Here is an 11278-nt window from a genome sequence, read left to right as displayed (position 1 = left end):
GTCTACTGTTTAAAAGAGAGCTCCTGACAAACAAGAGGATTGTTTACCACACTAAATAGCCTATAAGTAATTGTAATTACATCTGTATTTTGATTGCAGATTCTTTCATTCCTGACTTTGTTGATGCTGTCCATCACTGCAGGTCAGGATAACATGAAGTGACTTTAGGATGAAAATGACAATAGATCATCTTTTATTAGAAAAAGAAATCCACAGTGTGTTAACTAGCTCCCATTAAATTCTAAATGCACCATTTTGGTCAGGTGAACCTTATCAGGTCCTCTCCCTGCTTTGGCAGCAGGACATTACAATGATCCAAACTTTACATGTATATCACAAATTTAGGATTTTTGTTAATCTTGGGAGGAAGTGCTCACTGTATACTACATTAAATGCCAAACATAATGAAAAACACATAAAATAATTTCTACATGTATTTCTACCCTTAGAATTAACTGTAATATTTTCTCTTTTGTATTTTGTTCAAGTAGTGCATTTATATTGTGTACACTTCCCCTTGCTGAATACATTATTTTTATTTATTTATTTATTTTTTTGCTGCCTTAACAACCCAATCTCTCTGTGGGTATCGGCATTTCATCTTATGTCATATTAATTAACTGACTCATGGTTTTGATGAGGTTTGTTATTAACAAGTCTGCCTCTTGAGGTGCTCATAGTCAGACTGGAAAATTCAGTTAATAAAGCCATTTGATAAGCAGCTTTGTGACACCAGTTATCTAGGATCACTGATGTGCAGCTCAGTGAATCCAGAGATCCCAAAGAGAACCAGACTAAGTTGAACTTGCTTCATGATACAGGCCCCTGAAATCAGAATTCTATCAAAAATCAGGTTTGAGGTTGAGGCCTTAGAACTATGACCTCAGATCAAAATTAACTTAAAGCCACTTTCAAAGAAAATGAAAAATTGATGCTTGCGTCAAATTGCTAATAAAGTTAACTCAGTCATCAACATGTGAATAACAAGGCCGTGCTCTGTAATGCATCACAATGCACTTACCACAGGCCGACAGACCACAGAAACTTTCAACACTCAGCTTCAACTTTACCACAGATGTCTACACAGTGAAGAGTAGAGGTGCTCCTGGGCTGGTTTACCGTGCATACTAATGACACAAACTGGTTTTAGATTAACAGTTAATATCAAGCCATCGCAAAAGAGCAGCACAGCAGAGTAAGTCTTGTGTGATGTTTCTTTGACATGTCACTTTTGAGTGGTTCCATCAATGCATAAAGTGCTTGTAGAGCTGTTTCAGGATAACAGCTGTCTACCACTCTGCTCCAGGTTAATCACAAACAGTATACGAATGTTGCATCCCAGCTCAAAAAAAAAAAAAAAAAAATCTTAGCGCTTATTAACCCAGAGGACAATCATGACATAGAATTATTTGACTAACATGAAATACTGCTAATGGTACATAAGTGAAGATTAGTCAACACAGACCTCTAGCAGTTTTGTTTCCCTTCAGATTTAGATGTTTAAACATTTGTTAAGTGTTCTGACAGATTCAAAATAAACTCTGGTGGTTATAGTGGTGATAAAATGAAAAATTTAACAGAATTAGTTTTTCTTGAGATCAGAATCTTATGTGCAATGTTTTTTGTCTTAATCTTTTTAATTAATTTTGAGGACACCAAATTTTGTGATTTGGTGTTGCAATAACAAAATCTGGACTTTTGGAGTCATGTCAGTGCTTTGAGTTTCAATTTGAAAAACTGCTTAACTGCATTTTGCCTAGTAGGTTGGTGGAAAACAGTAGAGCAAAGGCGACCACAATGCTCCTCTGTCCTATTTAGAAGTGCAGCAGCAGCTCTGGAGAGAGACCCTAGATAAGTTCTTGTCTCTTGAGATCACACGGCTGTGGCAAACCAACTGGGTGCTCTTTGCTCCAGGGACCACCCTCTGACCTCTGCTCTTTTTTTGTGTCAGCACCCATCAGTCTCTATAGCTTTTCTGTACCCCACATGCTATACACACAAGAACCCCACAAATCAGCTGAATCAACTTGAAATGTATAGATGTACAAATTAAGAAAGCCTCAGTGTCAATGAAACTCAAAACCATTTATAAGTGTCTACACAGACTGATAGAGGTGTGTCCTTCCACACAGCATGATGATCCATAGTCAGTGAGCAAAGGCCCAGGGCAAAAATTATGGTAGGATGGAGGAAAAAGTTACAATATAGATATTAATTTTTTCTCTCTTTTTTTGAATTTGTAGCTCTTCCTTTCCTTTTAATTTCATTTTGTGTCATTTTTGTTTTGTAAGAACAAAAGGGGACAGTGTTTTATTCTGAAGCAGCGCTGTGTTCTTGTTGATTATGCCTGCAAATATTTTTTTATTTATTTTGAAAAGAATCGGAGGGGAAAAAACAATCTTCTCAGATCCAGTGATGTGTGCAGTGGGGCTAGGACCCCAGCAGGACCTGGGTCCTGGGATTGATCACAAGAGAATAGGGGGAGGAGGTCAGGCCATGGAGTTCAAAATCCATCTACCCAGACACCCAGGCCCCTCTCCGCCAGTGTACGGTTCACTGATATTATCTGGAAGAAAAAGAGAGACGTTCAGATGATTCAAATGGTGATTAGATGACTGCTATGCTCTGTTCTACATTACTCTGTTGTTGTACTAATGAAATTATGGAAATGTGCTGTCGAAATGTTAATGCATTATATTAATGTCCTATATGAAGAAAAAGTGTAAACAGGGAAGAAGTGATGTTTATATTCACAGCAAACAGCATCAACAATAAATTAAAGCAGAGATAGATAGGAATACAGATGTGACTAACAAACTTTTACAAATACGGACTGTGTTCACTGTAATCATGTTTAAAAAAGGTGCAGCTGATGTAAATAAAAGCAGAGAAATTTGTAGTATGAAACCTTAATGGGACTGTAACATGGTCAAATCCATTTATTTCCACTTTATTGTACATACTGATTTCCATATACTGACACTACTGCTTTTAAGGCAAACCTGTAGTATCAACATGTCTGTACTAATTGAAAGAAACTAGAATTGTGCACGAAAGTAGTCATTTATTGCTATTCCACATGGGTACACCCACAACTTTGAAACTACCAGCACAGGTATCCAACAAAAATGCTGAAATCCTAAAAAAAATACATGTCACATACAGTTTGGAATAGTGTATTCTGTAGGTAATTTGCAAACCATGTGTAACCCAGAATTGTACCTCATCTCCGACCATGTTCCACAAGTGGACGAGTGGGAGGCCTGTGTTGTTATCATAGTTTGAGACCTGTACAGAGAGAAAAAGACAAATGATCAGTTTGCTATAGCTGACACTGACACTGTGGAGTGGTTTACTGGTTGGAAAGTGAGCCTACCTGTGCAAGCAATGCCACTCCTCTGGTCATCTCCTCCAATGCTGATGTAGCCTCCGCTGAAAAACGATCCTCTCCTGATGAAGGATATTTTACACGTGTCAGAACAACAAAGTATGAACATCTGTTCCACACAACATGTGCAACTTTCAGACAGCAAACTTCGGACTTGGTTTGTACAATCAGTTTTGAAGGAAAAACAAGTACAATACGACCATTTAAAATTAAGCTACCATTGAACTGAAGAACTGAAACTATGCTGGATATACTGTTGTTTACATACTCTAAGTGATTAATAGACAACCAACTAGCACCGTCACTGTCAAATTGGTATTGAATGGTTAGCTGTAGGTTTTAAAAGTATGTGTTAACACAATGTTGTACCTGGAAGTGGGGCGATGTTATCAAGCAATACTTCAGCACCTTGAAACGGTAGTGTTACAAAATCAGACCTGGAAAATAAAAAGGAGCAATCCGTTAAAGAAAATTAACAGAAATATTATCTTATTCAGTATGCACTTATATACACATTGTAGCCATACAATTTTGTTTGTTTTTTCCTTTGGTTGAACTCCCAAATAGCAGTAATTACTGCTATGAAATGTATGGAGCTTTTGTGCTTAAGCCAGTCTGATGGGACGATGATAAGGCTTAGAATTAGAACTGAAATTTTTAACCTAATCTTGGTAGTAGAGGAAAGGTCAGAGTGTCACTAAAAAAAACTGATTCAACCTCTGAGAAGAATGCATTTTTGTAAATGTAAGATGTACAGAAATTTGCTTTAACTCCAAAATGAGCTACATTTCACACCATACATGCTATATTTTAGTGTTAAAGTATGTCAGTAAACTGTCAGTATGTCAATTATCTTTATTCATTTTGTGGAAATAAATTCAAATATACCAAGTCTGAAAAAGTGCAATATTGCTCTCCTTCTCATTTACTGCTTCTTTGACTGATCATATAGTATAGATTGCACAGAGGAGCAGGAACTTGAGGCAGGACAGAGAGGGGCGAGAGGGTATGTCAACAAGAGCTCAACAGCCAGCTGCCGGAGGGAAAAGGAAGACAATGCCGAATGTTGACATAGTGGAGCTACATTGTGAGAGGATGGAGACCAAGGAGCAACACATAGCCAGAAAACAGGTGATGCTCTTCAGTTTTTAATGGGTCCAGCTCTCGGATTCTAGAAGACTGTCAATAATGGGTTCCACTTCATGCCACTTGCACTACTTGCATGTATTTATATTGTTGGATATTATGACTATTTGGACTTCTTGTTAGATGCTAAACTGCACTTCGTTGTCTCTGTGTTGCACTCTGACAATGACAATGTTAAATCTAAAATTCAGGAGGAAACCATGAGGAGGAATTTAGTAGAAAACAACCCCAGGGATTTAATCTCATCTCTTTGCAATTATTGTATTTTGTTACATTTGTTGAGAAATGAGTCTATAATCTTTAATGTTTTAAGTGAGTAATATTACAATATTTGTAATAAAGGGATTTCTTTTACACGAGGAAAAAAAATCATGGAAAATAAAAATTAAGAAACGCATTTTTGTGATTATATACAAACAGTATAACTGGTTACCTGGATAGGGATTGCACTTGGTCCAACACTGAAACAAAATTCAATACACATATGCATTTTAAAACATCTTCAGTCTAGGACTAATCTTAATTCTACTTAAAAAAAAATGCCCCAGATGGCAGTGTTTGGCATACCTTTTCCACGGCAAGTGTTGCAAAGCTGATGTTGACCAGCATTGGAAGGAAACTATATTCAGAGAAGCACTTCACTTGATGTATTCCAGATTGTTTTGTACTTTTGGATTACACTGTTTTACTACAGTGACATACAGTGTGGCGATATGGAAAAAAATCTCACAATATTTTTTTCGTATTGATCAATATCGATAATTATCACAATATATTACTTGATAATGCTGCCAGTTTAAAGAGTATTCTGATAATGGCTGAAGAAACCACAGGGTTCAGCAGTTAAACATCAGAATATAGTTTATTAACATAAAAAATTGAATAGCATAATGTAAACATTTAACTGTGCAAACATGGCTTTGTTTAGAACATATTTGTTGATAGAAGAATATATTAGAAAAACATCTAAATGCAAAGATTTCCTTTTGCAAACATTCTTTATCTGTCTTACCAAAACAATGCAGGCTAGCTTTCCTTGTAACATATTAAAATGATCTGGTCACTAGGATTGTACATTTTCAAGTGATGAAGATTTGCTGTGTTTCCTTGTCTTAAGATGGCACAGACCAGTGGCACATAATGCAGCTGTCTTCATCTGCGCTTTGTCACTTTTGAGATATCCAAACCACTTCGACATAAGTGATGTCATGTTGCCCTTTTTGTCAACAATGTCCTCAGCTTTGGATAAGGCAAGTTCACTTTCAGCACTTTGACATAAAGTATGGTTGTGTAAAACAGACTGGGTGTGGATTAAAGACAGGGGAGAAAGTTACTGCAGGAAGAGCTGCCTAAGATTTAAAATCTCTGCAATTTTGTGTTATGCTTGTTCAATAGGTGTTTGATAAATTGACCATACTCTCTCTAATGGATGAGTGTTGTCTTTGACTCCACTAAAGTATATCCTGAAGCCTGTTTCAATCCCTCTGCTGTGGCTCTGCTCTGAAGTTTCACTGTTAACCACTGTCCGTGTGTGAAGAGCTCAGGCCTGCCCTTGTGTGGATAGGAATGAGAAAGAGCGCAGAGGCAGAGAGGCAAAAGCCTGGTTGTTGTAGGCTTTTGTGGCCCTCAGTTACACGCGTTATTTTATCTCTTTTCCAGCATGAAAATGATTGTTGGACCTTCAACGGACGCTCAAACAATGCTGTGCAGTAGGAAGTGGGGTGTACTTTTACAAGCAAGTCAAAACCTGCAGACTGTTGTCACATGTACATCTGCTGTGCAATAGGCTATTAGACCCATCCATAGAAGGTAAATCATTGTTATTGACGTAAATGTCATTATGATTCCCTATCAAGAACGTTTTATTGCCCAGCCCTGCAGCGAGATCTGACACTCACCTTATTTGCCGTAGTAAGTCAGTCTTAACTCTGTCATAGCCTCCATAATCAACGTATCTAATCTCCACTTCATTTGTTTCTTTATAGAAGGTGATGACCTGAGCTCGCCACCAGGCTCCTTCCACTGCTGGAGCTGCACAGATTACACCAACTGGAGACAGACAGGGATAGAAAGACCATCAAAACTGCAACTAGCAGTAAAACATTGTTACCCTTTAGTCATGGCAAGGAAAAAATGTGCTAAATTTAATACAAGTGTACATTTTCAAAATTCTGAAAGGCACAAAGCATTATCTGGCTTCCTCTAATAAAGTTACTGCACAGCTAAAATGCCTTGTTGGTTGTAAGACAAGAAAGGACAAAATACCAATACTTTAACCCCCCTGCATTCAAACACACCTTAGTTTTCTATATATGATATATATCAGAATAGAGAAAAATGACATGGAAGCATCTGCATTCATTATGATGGTCCACTCAACTATTCAGGTTTTTCCTCCAATTTGTCATCTGTCTGTACTCAGATGCTATCTGTCAGGGGTCCCACTCTTTTCCAGATATCAATTTCCCAAGGACTTTTCCAGGACATTTTTAATGATTATCCACCTTGTGTGACTTGTGTGAAGAGTAACTCTGTAATGTAACTTTGACTACCATCTCTTAGTTTTATTTTCTCCTTGCCTTATCTTAATCACATTTTAATATTATCCTTTTATTTTTTATAGTATCCCATTATCACATTTTATTTTGGAAAGCACTTTGCACTATGCTTGTCAAGTGCTACGTTAATAAAATATAATGTTATTGTTAATTCATAAAATGAATTCCTTCTTTCTTATGGATTATATGACCCATTGTCTGTGAAGATTCTCATTCATCCAGGTCATGGTACTTCTAAGTGCTTAACAAACGCAACTGGACCTGTCGAAATATGTGAACCATTGCTGGCTGAACACCAAAAAAACAAATAGTAGCCTTCAATTTTGCCTTCTGACAAATCCAGACTGAACTTGAAAAAATGTAGGATTCATAGTTAGACTTGAGCTTGTTATGATTACTAACTGCCACCGATTCTTATCAGTATATCATACCATACTTTAGCCCTTTTACTTGTAATATTAAGTGGAGTTTTTAACAAGGTTAATCACACCCACTGTGATAAAACAATACAAAAGTTAAACATTTCATGTCATGTTATGGTTAGTTTTACTGTAACAATGCAGCGTCGTGTTTGAAGAGACAATTCTACGAAAGTAAAGATATGACTTGCATTATATATAGTTTTAGCCACTTAAGTTGTAATGTCAACCGACTTGCATGTGCAACCATGTGGCATAACTTTGGGGTATGTACACAGTGTTTCCAGAACATAACTGAGAGCAGCCTATTCAAAATACTCTCGTCCATAAACTACGCAGATAGGAGAAGGCTGAAAGAATTTTCCAGGATTTTCCAGGATGTATTACTTTCTCTAATTTTCCACATCAGCCTAACACCAGTTAGATGCCTTCCAGGCCTGGAAGAGTGTCATGTTTTTTTCATTGTTCCTTTAAAACCCTGCGTAGGATTTCTTTTCCAGGTCTGATGAGAGTGTCAATGAGGCCTGTCTAATATGGAAAAGGGAAGCCCTTTAATATCAGACAAGTTGTTGGTGTCTTTCACTGACAAAAGTAGGTTGAAGTCTACATCAAAGTGAAAAAAAGTAAAGTAAGGATTGTTATTTGTGAACAGCACAAATGTATGAATAATTTAAATAACACTTTATATGCCCCGGCTCAATATTAACAATACTGCTGTTTACTATAATGTGGATAAGAATTATTCGACTTTTTGGTAAACTGTGGTGTTGGTCGGAGTTTTTGATTGCAAAGGCAACAAACGGGGAGAAGTCCATTATTTACGAGGCAGAAATAGCTAAAACAGAAATATTTATCAGTGTGCATTGACTTTAACCCACCTTCAGCAGGTGAGGGGAGAGCAGGGGTGCCCGGCTGGGAATAACAGAGGAACATCTGCTGGTCGAGGCTTCTTAGAGCATGGTAGGTAGGATGGGTGTGCTGCTGTACGAAGACGTGACCGGCTGACACAATGTTCACCACTATAACTTCAACTGTCACTCCGCTAGGGAGAAGAAGCTGAGAGGAACAATGACACAAAAGTAACTCTTAATCTTCCAGTAAATGGCTTTCGTGATCCAGTCTTCCTTCCCCAAAGCTGTACCACACTTCGTACAAAAGCAGCATCAATTATTTTAACGATAATAGCGCAGAAAAACAGTAAAAAATATCACATTTAAATGCAACACTGTCATGCAATGAAATGCACTGACCAATAAATATACAAGGCAGAACACCTTGTAGAGGTTGTAGCTTGTAATACAGGTGAAACTCGGAAAAATTAGAATATCGTGCAAAAGTTCATTTATTTCAGTAATTCAACTTTAAGGGTGAAACTAATATATTACGTAGGCAAATTACATGCAAAGCGAGCTATTTCAAGCCTTTATTTGTTATCATTTTGATGATTATGGCTTACAGCTTACGAAAACCTCAAATTCAAAATCTCAAAAAAATTAGAATATTACACAAAATCAATAAAAAAAGGATTTTAAATACAGAAATGTCGGCCTTCTGAAAAGTATAATCATGCATATGTACTCAGTACTTGGTTTGGGCCCCTTTTGCACAAATTACTGCCTCAATGCGGCGTGGCATGGATGCTATCAGCCTGTGGCACTGCTGAGGTGATATGGAAGACCAGGGTGCTTCAATAGCAGCCTTCAGCTCTGCATTGTTCGGTCTCATGTCTCTCCTCTTTCTCTTGGCAATGCCCCATAGATTTCTATGGGATTCAGGTCAGGTGAGTTAACTGGCCAATCAAGCACAGTAATCCCATGATCACTGAACCAGGTTTTGGTACTTCTGGCAGTGTAGGCAGGTGCCAAGTCCTGCTGGAAAATGAAGTCAGTGTCTCCATAAAGCTTGTCTGCTGAAGGAACCATGAAGTGCTCTAAAATTTCCTGGTAGACGGTTGCGTTGACCCTGGACTTAATAAAGCACAGTGGACAGCAGCAGATGACATGGCTCCCCAAATCAACACTGACTGTGGAAACTTCACACTGGACTTTAAGCATCTTGGATTGTGTGCCTCTCCATTCTTCCTCCAGACTCTGGGACCTTGGTATCCAAATGAGATGCAAAACTTGCTCTCATTAGAGAAGAGGACTTTGGACCACTGAGCAACAGACCAGTTCTTTTTTTCTTTTGCCCAGGTAAGACGCTTCTGGCGTTGTTTGTAATTCAGGAGTGGTTTCACAAGAGGAATGCGACATCTGAAGCCCATGTCCAGGATCTGTCTCTGTGTGGTGGCTCTTGATGCATCAACTCCAGCCCCAGTCCACTCCTTGTGAAGCTCTCCCACACTTTTGAATGGCCTTTTCCTGATAATCCTCTCCAGGATGCGGTCATCCCTGCTGCTTGTGCACCTTTTTCTTCCACACTTTTTCCTTCCACTTAACTTTCTACTAATGTGCTTTTATATAGCACTTTGAGAACATCCATCTTCTCTTGCAATTACCCTTTGAGGCTTTCTCTCCTTGTGGAGGGTGTCAATGGTGGTTTTCTGCACAACTGTCAGGTGAGCAGTCTTCCCCATGATTGTGAATTCTACTGAACAATACTGAGAGACAATTTAAAGGCTTGGGAATCCTTTGCAGGTGTTTTGGATTAATTAGCTGATTAGAGTGTGACACTTTGAGCCTACAATATTGAACCTTTCCACAATATTCTAATTATCTGAGATTTTAAATTTGGGGTTTTCATAAGCTTTAAGCCATAATCATCAAAAATATAAGAAATAAAGGCTTGGGATATCTCACTTTGCATGTAATGAGTCTATATGATATATTGGTTTCACCTTTTAAGTTGAATTACTGAAATAAATGAACTTTTGCATGATATTCTAATTTTTCGAGTTTCACCTATATGGCAATTTTACTGTTAAACTTCAGAGCAAAGAGACGTAGAAGAAAGACTACTGTTGTATTCACTTTCCAGGGTTGTACAGTCCTATATAAAATAAGAATAAAACTGTACATGTGACCCTTCTAACTGGATGATCCGTTTGTGGTTTGTATTTCATCTTTTCACCAACAAGCTGTAGACTTGTTTTCTGCCCTATGTCTATAGTTTGACATCATTTTATAGAATATGAAAACAGTTCTGAATCCACTTTATCCAAATAATCCTTTATCAAATTCTTTTCGTTTTTGTTGGGTGGGGAATGAAGACAAATAATGAGTAAAAGTATGTACTCTTTATTTCACTCAGTATCATACCTATAGCACATAGATTCTACTGTTCTTACAGGTATGGGTTTTCACCACAGACTTTGTCACAGCTCTATAGGGCTGTCAAAACTGGCCAAAATTGGTATTTGATTATTCCTTCTACAAAAAAGTGTTGCGTCTCAGTGTCGTTCACTGCCATCTTGTGCTAAGAGGTGTGTAACACATCCTCCATTGTGCTTCTCATCTCTGCACTACTACTTTAACATGAAGGTAGACAAATATGGGTGGATGTTAGATGGTACAATGGATGGTAGATAAATACTGAAACAGCTTGTTGTTCACCATATATAGGTTTTCATCACATTTGAGGGGTTCACTCTACAGAAGGCAAATCAAAAGATGCAAAAAACAAACTACTGAAACTTCCTCCTGACTGGGGAATCCTCATCCGTCAGACACTATAGCCACAATTATCTATAAATAAACTCCAACCAGCACTGAAAAAACATACTGCAAAAATGGCAAAGCTTGCTTCTCACTTTTGGGTTGACATGCTGG

General features: G+C 37.8%; 1 protein-coding gene across 1 annotated transcript in view; it reads right to left on the bottom strand.

Annotated features, from left to right (window-relative positions):
• Positions 1–557: 557 nt before the first annotated feature.
• Positions 558–11278, bottom strand: part of akap1b (A kinase (PRKA) anchor protein 1b) — a 31196-nt gene continuing 20475 nt past the window's right edge. Inside the window, exons 6-11 of the mRNA XM_076734744.1 lie at positions 8390–8567; positions 6433–6583; positions 3758–3825; positions 3377–3450; positions 3223–3288; positions 558–2566 (exon numbers count right to left, since the gene is read on the bottom strand). Of these exons, the coding sequence (XP_076590859.1) occupies positions 2504–2566; positions 3223–3288; positions 3377–3450; positions 3758–3825; positions 6433–6583; positions 8390–8567 (600 nt within the window). The 3' untranslated portion in view covers positions 558–2503. The remainder of the gene's footprint in view (positions 2567–3222; positions 3289–3376; positions 3451–3757; positions 3826–6432; positions 6584–8389; positions 8568–11278) is intronic.

This window comes from Chaetodon auriga, chromosome 7 (genome assembly GCF_051107435.1).
Source record: "Chaetodon auriga isolate fChaAug3 chromosome 7, fChaAug3.hap1, whole genome shotgun sequence".
Taxonomy (NCBI): domain Eukaryota; kingdom Metazoa; phylum Chordata; class Actinopteri; order Chaetodontiformes; family Chaetodontidae; genus Chaetodon; species Chaetodon auriga.
The sequence above is the reverse complement of the archived record's forward strand: the minus strand, read 5'-3'. Positions and strand labels throughout refer to the sequence as shown.